The sequence below is a fragment of the Erinaceus europaeus genome, chromosome 11, assembly GCF_950295315.1.
Source record: "Erinaceus europaeus chromosome 11, mEriEur2.1, whole genome shotgun sequence".
NCBI lineage: Eukaryota > Metazoa > Chordata > Mammalia > Eulipotyphla > Erinaceidae > Erinaceus > Erinaceus europaeus.
In genome coordinates, this window is record NC_080172.1 from 106,187,927 (window position 1) to 106,208,074 (window position 20,148).

The 20,148-nt window shown below is 41.7% G+C and overlaps 1 protein-coding gene across 3 annotated transcripts in view; it reads left to right on the forward strand.

Annotated features, from left to right (window-relative positions):
- DNAI3 (dynein axonemal intermediate chain 3) overlaps positions 1–20,148 on the forward strand; it is a 110,631-nt gene that overhangs the window by 53,964 nt on the left and 36,519 nt on the right. For all 3 annotated transcript variants that reach the window (XM_060202265.1, XM_007524741.3, XM_060202266.1), the window contains exons 17-18: positions 5,903–6,030; positions 10,836–10,899. In XM_060202265.1, the coding sequence (XP_060058248.1) occupies positions 5,903–6,030; positions 10,836–10,899 (192 nt within the window). The remainder of the gene's footprint in view (positions 1–5,902; positions 6,031–10,835; positions 10,900–20,148) is intronic.

Consider the following 20,148-nt stretch of genomic DNA (forward strand, 5'->3'; position numbering starts at 1 on the left):
TCTTAAATAAAATTCATATTGGATGCATAATTTGATAGGTAAAACCCAAGAACTCATGCTTTAAAAAAAAATCACTAAAATTTTGTAGACAGTTTTAAAGAAATTCTTTTTCTTTCCCTTTCTTTCTTCCTTTCGTTTTTGAATATGTGTGTTATACCGCTTGTGTCCTCATTTTCATTGAACTCTCGAAACATTTTGATTTCTTCTTTTATTTCCTCTTTGACCCAGTAGTTGTTAAGGAGTGTACTGTTGAGCTTCCATATTTGGGGACTATCACTAATCTTTTGTTGATTGTTAAGTGTTAGTTTAATTCCACTGTGGTCTCATAAGATGCTTGGGATGATTTCAATGCTCTTGAATTTGCTGATGCTGTCTTTGTGGCCTAACATATGGTCTATCCTTTTGAATGACCCATGTGGACTTGAGTGGAATGTGTATTCCAGAATGACTCTGAAAATGTCCAATATTTCTAGTTTATCTCCTCATTTAGCTCCCTCATGTCTTTATTGATTTTCTGCCTGGATGATCTGTCAAGTTGAGAGAGTGGGGTGTTGAAGTCCCCCACTATGACTGTGTTGCTGTTAATATATTGCTGTAGCTCTTTCAGTAGATGTTTGATGTATTTAGATGGCTTCTCATTGGGTGCATAGATGTTAATAATTGTTAAGTCCTCTTGACTGACTGATCCTCTGAGCATTAAGTAGTGTCCATCCTTATCTTTTTTAATTTTATTGATTTTAAAGTCTGTCATGTCAGATATGAGAATAGCTATCCCTGCCATTTTTTGTGGGCCATTGGCCTGTACGATAGCTTTTCATCCTTTCACTTTGAGTCTGTGCTTGTCTTTTTGAGTGAGGTGGGTTTCCTGTAGACAGCATATTGTTGGGTTGTGTTTTTTGATCCATCTTCCTACTCTGTGTCTTTTAATAGGAGAATTCAGGCCATTGACATTTATAGATATCAAAGATCGAAAATATTTTAATATTTCATTCTTGTAGATTTTTAGAGTGTTCTGATATAGCCTATTTTTTGGTGATCTGACTGTTTATAGAAGACCTTTCAGAACTTCTTTCAGAGCATGCTTGGTGATAGTTGATTCTTTCAACTCTTGCTTGTCTGAGAAGGTTTTTATGCCTCCATCTAGTCTCAATGACAGTCTAGCAGGATACAGTAGTCATGGTTGAAAGCTTTTCTCATTGAGCACTCGAGAGACATCTTCCCATTCTCTTCTGGCCTGTAGTGTTTGTGTGTAGAAGTCTGCTGCTAATCTTAAGGGTTTTCCTCTGTAGATGACTCTTTCTTTTTCTCTTGCAGCCTTCAGGATCCTTTCTTTATCCTTATTCCTTTCCATTCTAAATATGATATATCTTGGTGTCTTTAAGTCTGGGTTAACTCTGTTTGGGGCCTTCTGGGCTTCTTGGACCTTTATGTCTTTGATATTGTCTAGACTAGAGAAGTTCTCAGTTACTATGTCCTGAAGAATGATTTCTTCCCCTCCCTCTCTTTCTTCCTCTGGTAAGCCAATAATGCATATATTATTTCTTAATATTATTAATATATTATATATAATATATAATATATGCATTATTTCAATAATACATATATTATATTCTTTTCCTATAGGTCTCTGTTGTTGTTTTCAGTATCTCTTAATCTCTTTCTGAGATCTCTTACTTCTTTTTTAGTTGTCTCTAATTCATCCTCAATCTTGCTAATCCTGTCTTCAGCCTCATTAATTCTATTCTCTCTCCCCTCTGCTGTTTTCTGGAGTTCATCTATTTTGTTACCTTGTTCTGTTACTGTTTTTTGTTCAGCTAGTTGTGTTCTTAGCTCAGCTATTTCAGCTTTCAGTTTTCTAAAAACCTTGAGATAATTAGTGTTTTCTTCCAGAGTATCATCTGTTGTTTCTGCATTTCTGATGACAATTCTTTCAAACTCTTTACTCACTCCAGTGATTATTTCCTTAACTAGTGTTTGGATGTTGACCTCATTATTTTGTGCTTCACCCTTTGGGGGGCTTTTAGCTGGACTCTTGTCTTGGTCCATTTCTCCAGTATTTCTTCTTGTTGGTTTAACCATTTTATATAGTATGTTTTGAGGTCCCTTTCTCAGTACTTTTCAAATTACTGATCACTCTTGCCTGGACTGACTTGTGTCTAAGTAAGGTAATTAAAGGGTTCACAGCTGTGGCAATTGACAGTTGTTTCAATATTATTTTAATCCTTGAGTTGGAGCACAGTAGTGTAAAAGCCTCTTTTGTTCTTTTTCTTTCCTTAGGCTATGGGAGCCTGAGGACTTTTAAACTATAAGTAGGCTTCTTAGCTTAATCACTGACTCCTGACCAAGAGATAAAGCAGGGTGGGGCAGAGATAATACAGTGGTTATGCAAAAAGACTCTCACAGCCCCATTGCTAGGCCACTGAGGTATAGATCTTCTCCTGAGTTTCCTGGTTAGTTCTCTGTCCCCTGGTGTCAGCACAGGGTTTTGCCCCCGCTGCTCCAGATTCTGAGGGCAGTAGCAATGGAGACTCACAGTTGCATTTTGTGAATCTTAGGGGAGTCCTCTCCTCCCTTCAGCTGTCTTCTTGTTGGTGAAACAGACTGGAAGTGGTATCTCAACTGGTAAACTGCCGGACTGTTACCAGGCACCTAATCTCTCCCTAGGCTCCTCTCTGTCCATGAGCCACATGTGTTTGCACTCACCAGTGATTTGGTGGGTTCCTGAAGTCGTTCTAGTCCTGTCTTGTTTCGGTCCCAGGTGTTCTCCTTTGGTATTCCTAGTTGACCCAGGAGAGGAGAGGAGAGGAGAGAAACACAGCTGCTGCTCTATAGTCACGCCTCCGGAATGACCCATTTTGTGACTGTTTCTTCTGAAAGGAATATTTCAGTTAGACACTTCATAAAGAGAATGCTTTTATTTTTTAATTTTTATTTGTTATTAATAATTTGTTGCAAGATTGTAAGATTACAATGTATAGTTCCACACCACGCCTACCAGCAAAGTTCTCTACCCCAACCCTCCCTCCTCCCAAAGAGAACCACCAGAGTTCTCATAAATCTTGCAAATAGTTTGCTTGCTTCTGTTTTGTTTGGATTTATTTTTTGAGCGGCAGGGCAAGTTCATGTAAACCAGATCTCTACCGTCCATATATGAGTGAAACCATCTGGTAGTTGTCTTTCATCTCTTTACTTATTTCAGTAAGCACAATCACCTCCAGTTCCATCCATTTTGTCCCAAAGGACACAATATCCTCTGTTTTGATTGCAGAGTAGTATTCCATGGAATGTATATATCCCATAACTTCTTTAGCCAATCATCTGATGACAGGCATCTAGGCTGCCTCCATTCTTTGGCTACTGTGAATAATCCAGCTATGATATGGTGTATATGTCCCTTTGAATTAGTGCATGAGTGTCCATTGGATAAATGCCCAAGAGTGGACACATGTTTTTAGAGTCTCAGTTGAAACTGAGAATTATTTGTGGTGTCCCTTTTGAATATCCAGAAGTCAAAGTTGCAGGTGGTTCCATGGATCCTGCAGAGAAGTAGATTTCACTTGGTAATTCCCATAGATTTTACGAGCATGTCTTTTATAGCTAGCGCCAGCTAGCATAGCTGTGTTCTGCCTCAGACTTTAAGATCTGTAGTTCCTTGGACACACTGCTTGTCAGCTCTCACTACGTTGGACCTGTTGACTAGAATACAGTCATGCTTCTTAACCACATTTGCTTATTGGCCAGATACTAACTCTTCTGAAACTGTGAATCACAGATCCAATCCATTCTATCACTATAGTGTCTTGAAGCCTAGCTCAATCTCAGCATTCATGTCTGGTACTCTGCTGCCATCTAGTGGCCACAAGCCCCTCACCATAGCAGTGTCTTATGCACTCTAGAAGAAATCTATTATTCCAATTAGAAGGCTTTTCTTTTCTTTTTTTAATGTTATTTATTTCCTTTTGCTTCCCTTGTTTTATTGTTGTAGTTATTTTGTTGTTATTGATGTTGTTGTTGGATAGGACAGAGAGAAATGGAGAGAGGAGGGGAAGACAAAGAGGGGGAGAGAAAGACGCCTGTTGACCTGCTTCACTGCTTGTGAAGCCACTCCCCTGCAAGTGGAGAGCTGGGGGCTCCAACCAGGATTCTTACACCGGTCCTTGTGCTTTGCGCCACGTGCACTTAACCCGCTGCATTACCACCGGACCCCCTTAGAAGGCTTTTCTTTAAAGGCTGTTGGAGCTGCCCCAGTGGCCTAATGGATAAGGCACTGGCCTCCTAAAGGCTGTTGGAATTTCCTCTGGAGCCCGTGTTACATTCTTTCAAACAGCGGAGTAGTGGTTGAGGGTGTGGGATCTGTAATCAACGTTTTGGATTCGTTATCTAAAGCCACAATCCGAGACCAAATTATTTTTCTCATCTCCATGCCTGTTTGAAAAGAGAGAGAGAGAGCGAGAGCGAGAGAGAGAGGGAGAGAGAGAGTAAACTAAGAGAAGTTAATGATGAGGGTGGCTATCTCATAGGGTATTTTGAAGGAATGAATGAGTTAATGCGCATACATTTAAATTTTTCACACCATCAGCTCACCACACAATCACACTGCTGAGCCACCTCTCTGTCTTGTTTGTTTGTTTGTTTGCTTATAAGAGAGTGAAAAAGAGAAAATACAAAGCACTGTTCTCACCATCTGTGGAGTATATTGTTTTGCCTTTGTTGTTTTCATGTGGTGCTGGAGACAGAACCCAGGACCTAAGATGATGGCAGAGGAGGACTTAGTGGGAGTTGAATTGTTATGTGGAAAATAGAAATGTTATGCATGTTCAAACTATTGTATTTTAGGGGTTGGCGGTGGCACACATGGTTAAGTGCACATACTACAGTGTGCAAGGACCCAGGTTCAGGCCCCCCGGCCCCCACCTGCAGGGGGAAAGCTTCATGAGTGGTGAAGCAGGGCTGCAGGGGTCTCTCCATGTCTCTCCCTCTCTATTTCCCCCTTCCCTCTCAATTTCTGACAGTCTCTATCCAAGAAATAAATAAAGATAGTAAAAATGATTCCCAACTATTGTATTTTACTATGCATTATAAACCATTAATCCTCCAATAAAGAATTTTTAAAAAAGAACCCAGGACCTTACACATAGAAGTCAGATACTCTACCACTGAGTCACCTTCTTGGCACCTAGTAATTTTGAATTTATGTACTAAATGGACACAAAGTGCCTTTTACCTTTCCAAATCTATTGTGAATTATATTTTTCTAAGAGAGTAAGGGAGATAACATAGCTGTTATGCAAAGATACTCTAATGTCTGAAGCTCCAAAGTCCTAGATTCAATCAAGCTAAGCAGCGCTATGGTTAAAAAGAAGATGAAGGACAAGGAGGAGAAAGAGGAAGATGAGGAAAAAGATGAGAAAGAGGAAGGGGAAGAGACTGTCTAGTTATTTCATGAAATGTTGATTGACATTTTATTATGTAACTATTCCAATGTCTTTCCGTTTGGTTTATTTTCATATATGTTTATGATATCTTACAAAAGAAACCACTTAGAGCATTTAGATCCCAAATAAATCTTTTTATAATTTTAGTGTATGAGATGTTCTACTCTTATTTCAATACATATTATTATATGTTATTGTAATATATATATTATATATATATGTATATATATATATATATCCACCACATAGACGAGTGTATAGGCCAGATATTTGTGTCTCAAACTATCCTCTATCAATAATAAGGACGGTGATGAGAAGGTTGTCAGGAGTGATGAAATAATTCAGGTGCTAAGCCCCAGTAATAATTTTGGTGGCAAAAAAAAAAGAAAAAGAGAAGAATAAAAGATGTAAACTAATATTTTAAAAGATATTTCGATGTGAATATGTGTTTCTTCTATCCATAACAGACAAAACTTTACCTCCAATCAAAGTCGTGAAGGCAGGAGAAAGCCCATACTATAACTTGGAAGGAGGGATGGCTAATCATCTCAAGCCAATAGAAGACTTCTGCACAAAGTTTTTTGTGGGGACAGAGGTGAGTGACCCACTTCTAGAATTACTATATTCACTACGTTGCGATGTAGACCGTAACTTCAATTACATGTCACATGAATGCTTTATAAAGGCTTACACTGTTTATGCCATTTTCCTGTTCTAATATGCCTCTTTGCTTTACAACAAGTGCAGCTTCAAAGGCACACAGATGTATGTTCAAAAAGTTCCTTCTTAGCTGTAGGAATAGCTATGAAGTGAAGTGTGTCTCTTTCACCAATAATTTATAAAACAACTTGCAAATAGTCATCAACAGATACGCCATATGGAAGAGACCAAGCTAAAGACTAGAAATTCAGTAAGAAAATGTATGTTTTGGCAGCCTCCCACAGTCTGGTAGTAAAGACAATGAATGACTATTCATTTCAAAAGAAAAATAGCAATTAGATTCAATAAAGACAACGGCTGCCAATTTTTAATTTTATTAGTGATTTAATAATGATTAACAAGATTGGGGATAGGAGGGCTATAATTCCATACAGTTCCCACCATCAGAGTTCCCTCCCCTACATTGAAAGGTTCTCTATTCTTTATCCATTCTGGGTGGAGAAGGTGGGATGTCTGGCTTCCATAATTGCGGAGTGACAGGTTGATCCATATCCCCACCCTGTTTCTGTCTTTCCCTAGTGAGGCAGGGCTCTGGGGAGATGGGGTTCCAGGACACATTGGTGAAGTCATCTGCCCAGGGAAATCAGGTTGGTATCATGGTAGCATCTGCTACTTGTCGGCTGAAAAGCATTAAGATAAAAAGCAGAACAAATTGTTTAATAATCAGGAGCCTAAAGGTAAAAATATAGCAAATGTGATTTGGGGTCTTCATGTTGGAAGAAGCTAGGAGTCTGTTGTAGCTATATTCTCATGGGCTTGTGACTTTACTAATTTTCCCCCCGATCCCACAGATAACATGCAGGTGGTCTAAAAGTGTTGTCTGAATTGGGAATAAAACTAGAACGCTGAATCAGAGTAGAGAGTAGCTCCCAAGTATGGGGAAAGTATATACATATCATTAACTGTAAACCCCATCGATCTGACCCAGGGCCCATAACTCTTCATATTCAGCACAGGAGCCTGTGTTGCCTCTGCATCCCCGTCAGTCTGAGCTCACAGTCCCTGGTCACAGCTAGGGACATTCTAGGCTGCACTCATTTCAGGACCAGTCTTCCTCGAGTGGCAGAGTATGCTGACCAGCCTCCCTTTGGAGAACAGGGCAGTTTCTACCACTGTTGTTCTACATTGAGGGCTAGGTCCTGTAGAGGCCCACAAGAGAGTTTATGATGTTGTTCCTGATAGAGATGGCCAGTGATGGTGGATGGAGGCGTTTGTTAGAGGCCTAGTCCCATCATGTCAATGTGGGAATCTCAGGATTCTCTGACTAGGGCCCCAGGGGATGGGGTGCCCTATAGTGACCAAAAGGCCCATCATTAAACTGTGCCCGTGTCTTGCCCTTATCCTGCTTTTGTAGTCCTCACTTTATCTGTCAGGGTTAGACTTAGAGAGATTGAGGGACGTGAACATAGCTGCCATTTTTTTTTTTACAACTGCCATATTTTATCACCTACAATAATAAACAAAGTAACTTCACAAATACTGTACCTTGTCCACCTAGCAGGGTCTGCACTGAGTATTTTCAAAGTTATGTTTTAATTTATTTTTTTAATTAATTAATTAATTTAGTTAGTTAGTTAGTTATTGGATAGAGACAGCCAGAAATCAAGAGGGAAGGGAAGATAGGGAGAGAGAGAAAGAGAAAGATGCCTGCAACACTGCTTCACCACTTGCAAAGCTTTCCCCTTACAGGTGGGACCAGAGCCTCAAACCTGGGCTCTTTTGCATTGTAACCTGGGCATTCAACCAGGTGCACCACCAACACCCAGCCCCTCATAGTTATATTTTATATAAGTTTAATAACCCCATAAGATTATTATTAACGCTCCCATTTTGTAGATGAAGGCTCTTTCAAATTGTTTCGAGACGTATACAGCAGAGACTGAGATGTTCTTTGCATTCATGACTGTGCTTCCCTGAAGTCAGGCCCGACTCCCAGGATGCATTGCCACGGGCGGGGCCACGGTTCATTTTCACCAAACACAGTAGTTACTCTGTAGCTACCACAGCACTAGTCAGTCTCACCGGCTCCCAAAAGCATGTTGCTTGTGAGACACCATATGCGACCCTGGACTGGAGAATCATCGACAGCACAGTCCCTGTCTTCAGGCTCTCAGTGCATGAAGAGCAGACATGCTGACCGTGTGATTCTTGCCAACATCAGGAAAGGAGTGAGACAATTTGCTGATCTAAGAAGAAATGTGAAATAACAGTCGGAACAATCTTTTGGAGTTCGTGAAAGCCTGGGAATCTTGAAAATGGTGGAATCATTTGTTTGTTTATTGTTTGACAGAGAGGGGAGACAACAGAGAGAGAGAGAGAGAAAGAGAAACACCTGCAGTGCTGCATCAATGCTCACGAAGCTTCCCCTAGCAGTTGGGGATTGGGGTCTTGAACCCAGGTCCTTGCACGTGATAGAGTAAGCACTCAGCCAGGTGATTCACTGCCCAGGCCCTCGTAATCATTTTGTGCAAGAAGAAATGCTATGCCTAGAACACCCTATTGGGGTTCAGTCCACAGACCTTTTCTGCCATGGCAAGTAGTTTGAGTCTTAGTTAGTAAGCAGTGTATTATTACCAAATTGATGTATGTTTGGTTGCCTTGACTCCATATCAAAGTCTTCCTGTTTTTTAGTTGAAAAATAATCAAAAGTGTGCCATCTTAACCAATCTATTTATAAATGTGCTGTGGGATTATGTGATTTCTCCACCTCCCCATCTCCTCTGTCCCAGTCTTTAGCAAACAGCACCATATAAATTGCCTCCTGGGTTATTGTTAGGCCTCGCTTCCTGTACTAGGCATCTAGTGCTCCTGGAGGCAATTTTGCGTGTTGCTTCTTTTGTTGCCCTTGTTGTTGTTGTTGTTGTTACTGTTGTCATTGCTGTTGTTGGCTAAGACAGAGAGAAATCGAGGGAGGAGGGGAAGACAGAAAGGGGAGAGAAAGACAGACACCTGCAGACCTGCTTCACTACTTGTGAAGCAAATCTCCTACAGGTGGGGAGCCGGGGGCTCAAACCGGGATCCTTGTGCGGGTCCTTGCGCTTTGTGCCATGTGCACTTAACCCCGTGCGCTACCGCCCGGCTCCTTATTTATTTATTTACTTTGTCCTTTAATTTGTCAGTTCTACCTTATATAAAGGAAATCATGAATTATCTATGTGCACGCTGACACCTTTAAAGAACAGTGGGATAAAAACTGTAGAGACAAATAACTGTAAGATCTGAAACAGAAGTTAAAGCATTCCGCCTACCCTGTGTTTAAACTCTTCCGTACAATCACTCAGATTCTTGACTTATTTTCACATGCCTTGCATTCTCCTATGACTGCCTGGTGAAAAGTATGTTAGAATTAGGACAATAGATCTGCCTGATCTTGAGGAGGTCACTTTAACCTGTGTCTCAGTCTATAAGATGATGACACAAGACTAATTTTTCTTCTTTTTTAAAGTTCCACTTTTAAAATTTTTTTAAATTTATTATTGGACAGAAACAGAGAGAAACTTAGAAAGGGGGCAATAAAGAGGGAAAGAGAGTTATCTGTAGCCTTACCTCACCACTTGTGAAGCTTTCCTGCAGGTGGGGACCAGGGGCTTGAACCTGGGTCCTTGCACACTGTGATGTGTGTACTTAACCAGGTGCACCACTATCTGGCCCTGGGACTAAACTTTTTCTCCAATGCTCTTCCATCTCTGCTTTTCATTAGCTATATTCTCCCTTTGTGAAGCTCCTTCTTTATCCCAAGGGCCCTGTCTTCCTTCTCCTCAAAAATGGCTGTAAATGGAACCAGAATAGATAGATGTTCCTTATGCTACTTGCATGAAACTGTGCTTCCTGTTCTCAGCTTCAAAAGGTTATGAGTACCATGTTTCAAGTTCTTTCCTCTTTCTTCCCTATTCCACAAATATTTATACATATTGACTTTGGGGGCCATGCAGTGGAGTTCTGAGCTGAGCACACTTTGCCATGCATGAGGTCCTGGATTGAAGCCCCAACCCCCACATGCAAGGAGAGAAACATCACAAGCAATGGAGCAGAGCTGCAGGAGTCTCTCTTTCTCTGTCTCCCTCCCTCCTTCCTTCCTTATTTCTGTCTCTGTCAGAAAAGGGGGGGCCAGGGAGCAGTGCACCCAGTAAAGTGCACATATCATCATGTAGAAGGATCCAGGTTTCAGCCCCCGCTCCCCACCTACAGGGAGGACACTACACAAGTGGTGAAGCAGGTCTGCAGGTGTCTCTCTGTCTCTCTCCCTCTCTATCTCCCCTCCCCTCTCAATTTCTCTCTGTCCCATCAAGTAAAAATAAAGCAGAGAGAAAGAAAGAAAGAGAAAAAGAGAGAAAGAATCGAAAGAAAGAAGGAAGGATTTGGGGAAAATGGCCACCAGGAATGGTGGAATCATGTAGATACTGAACCCAGGAAATAACCTTGGTGTCAAAAAAAACAAATAAATAAAATAACAAAAAAAAATTGACTTTGTAACATATTGAGAACAAACTGCTGAATAAGTCCTGTCAGATCTCTCGCCTCCTGGAGCTCGCAGTCAGCTGGGACAGCTGTCTGTGGCCGACAAGAACTTCGGAAACCCAGCAGTGGGCATTCGTGCACATTATCTCCAGAACTGCTTTCTGGGGCCTTTTTTCCTCTCAAGTCATTATTGTTCTTATCAGAACCCTGTGCTCCTTTTAGGAAGGGGAAGTGATATACACAGATTGGAAAATGGAAAGAGACCCTGACACTGGCCGACTCGTGCGTAAGTTTTGATGATTACTCCTTTATGAATAAGTAGTTTGTTTGTTTGTTGTTGTTGTTGTTTTTTACAAAGCCCTGAGTAACCCCAGTCTTTCTTGCTACCTAGAAAAATGAACCTGAGGTTCTAACTCTAGACTTGCTCCAAGTGAGGAACAGCAAAGCTGTTATCTTCCTGACACTCAGCGGAAATAAAGGACCCTGCCCGTGTCAATGGACCCTCAATATGGGTTCCAGTAAAATTTGCCAAGTGGTTTCCTCTAACACCAGAATCTGAGGAGCACAGATCTCCTGATGCTTAAATGACCAAAACACTTAAGATGATTTCACACACACACACACATACACACACACACACACACACACACACACACACACAGTGCTGCTTCAAGGATCAGGTGGTGGCACATTCAGTCAAGTACAGGTTATCATGCTCAAAAACCTGAGTTCAAGTCTCCACTTGCAGAGGAGAAGGTTCATGAGCAATGGAGCAGTGCTATGAGTATCACTCATTCTCCCTCTCTCTCTCTCTCTCTCTCTTCTCTTCTGTTTCTCCCAGCCTCTGTCATGAAAAGAAGAGGAAAGGGGGAAAATGACTATAGGAACAATGGAGTCACTGTGTTGGCACCAAGTTCCAGCAATAGCTCTAGTATCGGTTTAAAAAAAAAAAAGACAATGGTTCAAAAGCATAACAGCTCTACTATGAGGAAATATCTAAGTCAGTGTGAAATTATAAACTTGAATTGTAATGATCCCAAAGGTCTCCGGACTTGAAGAGTTCTGTCTTCTGGACTGTAGGACAGAAGGCCAGAAGATAGGTTACCCAGTGGTGTGCACCCCCCTAGCAGGTCGTAGGACCTTCCTTTTGATGGGAACTGGTCTAATACCCAGACTGTGAGGCTAAGCATCAGTGCAAGGAGCACACTCAGCTGTGTGTGGGAAGCAACAGTCCCCTTGCCTTCTTATTCTCTTTAGTCTGCTAGATTCAACTGGGACAATTTTAGAGTCAACTGGGACAGGACTCAAAGTGGGAAGAGCTTCTATTCTCACTCAAATTAACCAGGGGGCAAGACCCTCATTACAACACAACTGATTTCATCTATCTGTGGAGAAGAAATGGACTCAGGATGGCAAGATGGATGGAAACACTTTCAGAGAAAAGCTAGACAGTGCCTAGGCTCTGAAGTAGTCACTGCTTCTGTATATTCATTTTCTGGTATGTTTCTAAAGATGTAAGAATGCCAGCCCAGTCCCTGGTTTTTACCTGGATTTTTTTTTCTTTAATACTAGAGTTTTATTTTATATATAAAAACGTTAGGGACCAGTAGATAGCTCCCCTTGTAGAACTCATACTTTTAAAAAAGAAAGAAAGAAAGAAAGAAAGAAAGAAAGAGGAGAAGGGGAAGGGGAAAAAGAAGAAGAAGGAGGAGGAGGAGAAGGAGAAGGAGAAGAAGGAGAAGAAGGAGAAGGAGGAGAACTATTCATACTTTTCCAAGTATAAGAACCCTATTTCTAGCCCCTGGCACCACATAGGAACACCACACCAGGCACCAGGGAATCTACATGAACAGTGAAACAGTACTATTATGTCTTTCTTTCTTTCTTTCTTTCTTTCTTTCTTTCTTTCTTTCTTTCTTTCTTTCTTTCTTTTTAATTTCTTCTCCTCCTTCTTCTCCTCCTCCTCCTCCTTTTTAATCTTTATTTACTGGATAGAGATAGCCAGAAATCAAAAGGGAAGGGGGCGATAGAGAGGGAGAGAGACAGAGAGGCAACTGCAGCCCTGATTTCACCACTCATAAAGCTTTCCCCCTGCAGGTGGGAACCGGGGGCTTGAACCCTAATCCTTGAGCATTGTAATACATGTGCTCAACCAGGTGTACCACCACCTCCCCCACCCCCTTTTTTTTTCCAACAGAGAACTACTCAGCTCTGGCTTATGGTAATGCAGAGGGGTTGAACTTGGCATTTTCTGGAGCCTCAGGCATGAGAGTCTCTTTGCATAACCATTATGCTTTCTACCCCCTGCTTGCTATTGTTATTGTGTCTTTATTCCCTTCCTCTGTGGACTTCTCAGTCTTTGCCTGAAATTAAGAGAATGAAAAAGTCCACCAGATGCAGTAGAATAGTGTAGTTGCAAGGTCCCAGCAAGAAAAAAGTAAATAAACAAGTCTTATGTAATACATGTAATAAATATGACTTGGTTTTTTAAATTTTCAAGAGATAGAGAAAGAGAGAAGAGTACCGGCACACTGCTCACCTCTGGCATATAGTGGTGTTAGGAAGTGAGCCTGAGGCCTCTGGGACCTCTGAGAGGCAAGTCTGATGTGCTACCACTATGTTCTCCCCAGATTTCTTGCTCGCTCTTTTGAATCCGAGTTCTACTGTAAACAATACACTGATGAAATAAAAAAGAAAAAAAAGTGTCTGTTCTCAGGAAGATTACAAATGAGAATAAAGTTCCATAATATGTTAATATTTTCACTAAATTGTAGTTGAAACTTTGCTGTTCCGGCACTTGGTTTTAAGCGATTTAATTTCAAAGAAGTTTTTAGTATATTTCAATCCGGTGGTCCTCGAAGAGTGTTTCAGCGCTAGCTGCATTTGTCCACTTCAGAACTTGTCAGATTCTCTGGTTTCATCCTGGTCAACAGAATTAAAAGTCCTGGGGCTGTGTCTAGCAGTCTATGTTTTAACAGTCTTCCAAATAATTCTGGTGTTGGTCAAATCAGAGAACCACTGTTCTAGACTAACAAGTCTCTCCAGTGTTATTTGAGAATCTATTCAGAAGCTTCTTAACAGACTGTAGATTATTAGGACACATCTCTCTATCTTTACAGCTACAATTCTCTGCAATTACAACTGCTTACTTGAAGGCTTTGTCTTTTATCATGATGTAAAAATGTATTTGAACTTTGTTTCAAAACACAGAAGAATAGGACAGGAGATGGCTCATCTAGTTAAGTGCATGCATTACACAAAGACCCAGGTTTAAGTCCCAAGTCCCACTGGGATGGTACCAGAAAAAGCCCCACAGACAGTGGTCCAGTCTAAGATAAAAGAATGTAACTGTGTGACTTCTTCCAGGGAATGGTTGTCCCAGCCTATAAACCACCAGTCTTGGGCCAATTTAATTGTGTTTCCTTCCTTCCTTCCTTCCTTCCTTCCTTCCTTCCTTCCTTCCTTCCTTCCTTCCTTTCTTTCCTTCTTTCCTTCTTTCTCTTTCTTTTTTTCCCTCTAAGATTATTGCTGGAGCTTGATGCCTGCACTATAAATCCCCTGTTCCTGTGGCCATTTTTTTTTTTTTTTTTTTTGATAGGACAGAGAGAAATTGAGAGGGGAGGGGAAGATAGAGAGGAAGAAAGATAGATAGACAACTGCAGACCTGCTTCACCACTTGTAAAGTAACACACACACACCCCCTGCAGGTGGGGAACTGGGGGCTCAAACTGGAATCCTTGCAAGGTTGTTACTGCTTGGTACCAAGTGCACTTAACCCGGTGCACTACCATCTGGCCCCAATTTTGTTTTTTTTCTAACTGTAAAGATCCACATCAATTTTACTGAAGAAAAGAAAAGGTAAAAAGTGGCCACAGTTTCAGTAATAACATGTCAGCATTCTCCACTGCATCGCTGGGACCCACGTTCAATTGCAGGACTTGTCTGTGCACCATGGGCCCTGGCTCCTTTTGGTCTTGAAGATCTTGGGCTCCATCACCCCCTGGAGTCAGATTCCTGAGATTTTGAAGAGGATCATGATAAACAAGTTATTTATATGAAATGGGCTTTTTTGTTTCATTTGTAAAATAATTGATGACCAAAAAAAAAAGTCTTTAAAACCAAATGCTGGGGGCGGGGGTGGATAGCATAATGTTTGTGCAAAGAGACTCTCATGCCTGAGGATCCGAAGTCCCAGGTTCAGTCCCCTGTACCACCATAAGCCAGAGCTGTGCAGTGCTCTGGTATTTCTCTCTATGATATGCTTTCTCTGCATATCTCTCAAAAATAAAATAAATAAAATACTTTTTAAAACAAATTAAAAAAACCAAATGCTTTTTGTTTGAGCACCACTAGCAGCAGGTCTTTCTCATTTGTTCATTCAGTCATCAAATTATTATTTTTTTAAAGAATATGCTACGTGCCAGCCTCCAGGGACATAAAAATGCCCACATTATTCTTCCCAAAGGAGCCCCATTATTTATTGAAAATGTCAAATAATTAAATACACAATGACATTGCATTGTCACTAATGTTGTGGTCAGAAGTAATCACAAAATGGCAGGGTATCTGGAGAGAGATTGTCTTGGGTGTTAAGAAAAGTCCCTACTGAGGAGAGATACAATTCAGTTGAGTCTGAAGGACGAATTCACTTTTTCCAGGTAAAGAAAGAGTAGTAAGTGTAGAAACAAAAAAAAAAAAGAGAGAGAGAGAGAGAGAATCTCAGAGAAGTACAAGACCATTAGAAAGCAGGAGACTCTTCTGGCCATAAAATGGAAGGAAGGAAGGAGGCAGGCAGGAGGGAGGAAGGGAGGGAGGGAGAAAAAACAACAGCAGGAGACTTTCCTGGTCAAAAAATGGAAGGAAGGAAGGAAGGAAGGAAGGAAGGAAGGAAGGAAGGAAGGAAGGAAGGAAGGAAGGGAGGGAGAAAAAAAAAAACAGCAGGAGACTCTTCTGCCAAAAAATGGAAGGAAGAAAGGAAGGAAGAAGGGAGGGAGGGAGGGAGGGAGGAAAAACAGCAGCAGGGAGCCAGGGTGACGCACCCAATTATACACACACAGTACTAGGCGACAGGGCCAGTGTAAGATTCTGGTTTTGAACCGCCTTCACCCCCACTCCCCACCTATAGAGGAACCGCCTGCTTCATAAGCGGTGATGCAGGCCTGCAGCTGTCTCTTTCTCTCTCCCTCTCTATCTACCCCTCCCCTCTCAATTTCTCTCTGTTCAATCTAGTTTAAAAAAAAAAAAAGGAGGGGGGCTGGAGGATTTGTAGTGCTGCCACCAAGCCCCAATAATAACCCTGGAGAGAAAGAAAAAAAAAAAAAAAAAAAACAGAACAGGTCCCACAAAGGCAGTATTTATTTCTAGTGCCTTACAAAGAGCTTTGGACTTTGTCTTAGAAGGAGCAATATAACCAGTGAATCACTGTGGCAGGAGAGCAGGGACTGGATCAATTTCTGGGTGGAGTTTGTTTGAGAAGAATGATGACCATTTACCATAGCTCAGCGGAGCTCTAAGACCTGAAGTAGGGAACTGGGCAGTAGAACAGGGGGTTAAGCGCACGTGGCGCAAAGCGCAAGGAACAGCAGAAGGATCCTGGCTGAAGCCCCTGGCTTCCCAGCTATAGGGGAGTCGCTTCACAGACAGGTCTGCAGGTGTCTTTCTCTCACCTTCTCTGTCTTCCCCTCCTCTCCATTTCTTTCTGTCCTATCCAACAACGATGACATCAATAACAACAACAATAACTACAACAATAAAAAAGGGCAACAAAGGGGAGTAAACAAACAAACAAATAAATACATAAGTAAGAACTGAAGTATAGGTCTCATAGCAGGGCTATATAGTAGAGGAACTAACTGTAAGGGAGAGAAGCTAGAAGTCAACATTGCTAGGACTAGATGATCAGTGGAATATGGCTGATCAGGAAGAAAAGAAATTGCCTGTCTTAGCATTTAGCTCATTCAGAAAAAGAAAGAGAAAGAATGAATGAAAAAAGAAAGGAAAGGGAAGGAATAAAAGGAGAGAGAAAAGAGAGAGAAAGAAAGGAGGGAAGGAAGAAAAAGAAAGGAGAAGGGAGGGTCAGGTGTTACTGCACCCATTTAAGAGCACATAGTACTAATAGTACTAAGTGCAAGGACCTGCGCAAGGATCCTGGTTCAAGCCTCTGGCTCCCCACCTGCAGGGGGGACACTTTACAAGTGGTGAAGCAGGTCTACAGGTGTCTCTCTTTCTCTCTCCCACTCTTATCTTCCCATCTTCTCTCAATTTCTCTCTGTCATATCCAATAAAATGAAATCATGGCCACTAGGAACATTTGAATTCATAGTACTGGCCCCAAGCCCCAGCAATAAACCTGGAGGAAAGAGAGAGAGAAAGAGAGAGAGAGAGAGAGAGACAGAGAGAGAGAGAGAGAAACTTTAATGGCTGTTGTGTGCAGAGCTTAGCATATGAATAACTACTATGGTGACTGGGTCAGACCTTGTGGCTCTTACTAAGATTACATGACCCCTTTTAATAAGAACAGGAAACTAGAAGGAAAAACAATTTATTATTCATGGGACCTGAACTACGCAGCGCACCTGAAACTGTCCCCCCAGCATTACTGAGGAGGGAAAAGGGAGACGTAACCTCCCTCCAGGTTGTGCTTTGGGGTTCATGCTTTAATGGTGAATGTAGAAAATAAAAAACAGCAGCTTAAAGCATGAAAAGAAATAATTGTTGAAAAGAAATAATCACCCAAATTGTTAGTTATCAGATACTGACCAAGATATTTGCAACAAAGTCACTTCAATGGGCCCCCAATAGCTTTTTATCTTTAAAAAAAATGGGAGGGGGAGTCAGGTGGTAGCACAGCTGGTTAAGCACACCTGGTGCATCAGGATCCCAGTTCGAGCCCCTGGCTCCCCACCTTCAGGGGAGTCACTTCACATGTGCTGAAGCAGATCTGCGAGTGTCTATCTTTCTCTCCCCCTCTCTGTCTTCCCCTCCTCTCTCCATTTCTCTCTGTCCTGTCTAACAATGACAACATCAATAAGAACAATAATAACCGCAACAACAGTAAAAGACAACAAGGGCAACAAAAGGGAAAAAATAAATATGAATTTTTTTGTTATCTTTATTTTATTTGTTGAATAGAGGCAGTCTGAAATCTAAAGGGAAGGAGGAGATAGAAGAGACGGAGAGACACCTGCAGCCCTGCTTCACCACTCTTGAAGCCTTCCCTCCTGAAGGTGGGGACTGGGGGCTAAAACCTGGGTCCTTTAGCTTTGTAACATGTGCTCTTAACCAGGTGCATCACCACGTGACCCCCACTAGCTTTTTATCTAGTGGAGAGGTTGAAACCGTGTATATTGGAGATAGCCTTCTTTGAAGTAGATACCTCAGTGATCAAAGCTTAAATCAGGGGAGTAGGCAGTGGCACACCCAGTTAAGCACGCAGAGTGCTGTGCAGAAGGATCTGCAAAAGGACCCCAGATGGAGCCCTCACTGCCCATCTGCAGCCGGGAAGCTTCACAAGCAGTGAAGCAGGTCTGCAGGTGTCTCTCTTTCTCCCTCCCTCTCTACCTCTCCCTCCTCTCTCAATATCTCTCTGTCCTATTAAATTAAATTAAATTAAATTAAAAATTAAAAGTTAAGCACAGGTGGTGCAAAGCACAAGGACCGGCGTAAGGATCCTGGTTCGAGCCCTGGCTCCCCACCTGCAGGGGAGTTGCTTCACAAGTGGTGAAGCAGGTCTGCAGGTGTCTTTCTCTCCCCCTCTCTGTCTTCTCCTCCTCCCTCCATTTCTCTCTGTCCTATCCAACAATAACAACAATAACTACAGCAATAAAACAAGGGCAACAAAAGGGAATAAATAAATATAAATAAATAAAATTAAACTTAAAAAACTTAAATCAGATATTTGCATTACAAAAAAAAAACTGTCTGTGCTTTAGGCTGCAAACCTGCCTAAAGAATACTGTGAATTCATCATAGTACCTTAAAGTTATCAGTCAAATATTTTGTACTATAAAAAACCAAATGACAACTTATGCCCACTGGGATGATGGGTGAAGTTCAGGGAATGTAAGCATGTAAATGTCACCTATAGAAAGCATGCTTTTCTTTCTTTCTCTCTTTCTCTCTTTCTTTCTTTCTTTTTTACATTCTGCAGCCTGGCAGCAGGGGGTGGGGGGTGGGGGTGGGGGTAGGCTCAAATCCCGGTTATGTGCACTTAACAGGGTTAACCACCCAGCCCTGTCATTTTATTTTTGTATGCCCTATTTGTTTGTTTCTCTCTTTCCTTTTTTCTTGCCTTCCTCCGAGTTATCTGATACTTTAAAGAATTTAATTTTGCAAGAGTCAGGCATGGCACACGTGGTTTAGCGCTCACTTCACGGCGCTCAGGGACCCAATTTCAATTTCAAGCCCCTGGTTCCCACCTGGAGGGGGAAAGCTTCCTGAGTGGTGAAGCAGGGCTGCAGGTGTCTCTCTGTCTCTCTCTCTCCCTCTCTATCTCCCCATCTCCCCCCCTCAACTTCTTTCTGTCAATAATAAATAAATAAACCATTTTAAAGAGTTTAATTTTGCTTAAATGGTGCTGTTCTGAGTAATTTTGTGCAATTTTTAACTTTTTTAAGATCAAATTTTTATATATTTCACTTGAGATTAGAGAGAGGGGTAGAGAAAGTACCGCTCCAGGACAGGGGGCACTGGGAAGGGAGCCTCTTCTTCTTCTTCTAGCGTTTGCCCTTCTTCCGTAGCTAATAGCCTTGGGCATTTAAGTCCAGTATTCTACTCGTTAAGCTACTACTACCCAACCTACATGTTTTTAATTACAGAAGTGTATCGAGGTATAACTGACATGTAAAACCGTATTAGCTTCAGGTGCACAACCTAGCAGTTAGATATCCGTACGTAGTGCTAAGTGACCACCACAGCCAATCTAGCATCTGTTACCACACATAGCGGCAGGAGTTTCTCTTGTCAAGAGAACTTTGAAGCTCTTTACGACTTGCAAATAAGCAATACAGGACCTATTCTGTAAACCAGATTTTGTACCTTTCACCCCTACATCCACCTCCACTGTCCCTCAACTCCCTTTGTCTCTCTGCGTGTGTTTTTCACAGTCTGTACTCTTTGAAGCCTGCTATATTGAAAGCTATATTAGAGAATGACTCTGGAAACTCTTTCTTTCTTTGTTAATTGTAATTTCCATATAGTAATCTGACCTGGGGGCTCGGGCACTCCATTTAATAACTGAATGGCACAGCACAAAGGGCTTCTAAAAAAGGGGGGGGAAGGAAACATTATTATGAGTAGGAAACATCTAACGTTGTTTTAAAGTACAGTCTTTAAAATACAATCTTGGGAATTGTCATTATTGCTATTCCTGGCGACCATTACATTTCTCTGAGGGCTTCTGGACTCCAGAAGTGCCCTCCTCACCAGGAGGAGAATGGATTAGAAGCAAAGCGGAGGGAGTGGGGTGGTAGTGCAGCGGGTTAAGCACACGTAGCGCCACAAAGCGCAAGGACAGGCATAGGGATCCCGGTTTGAG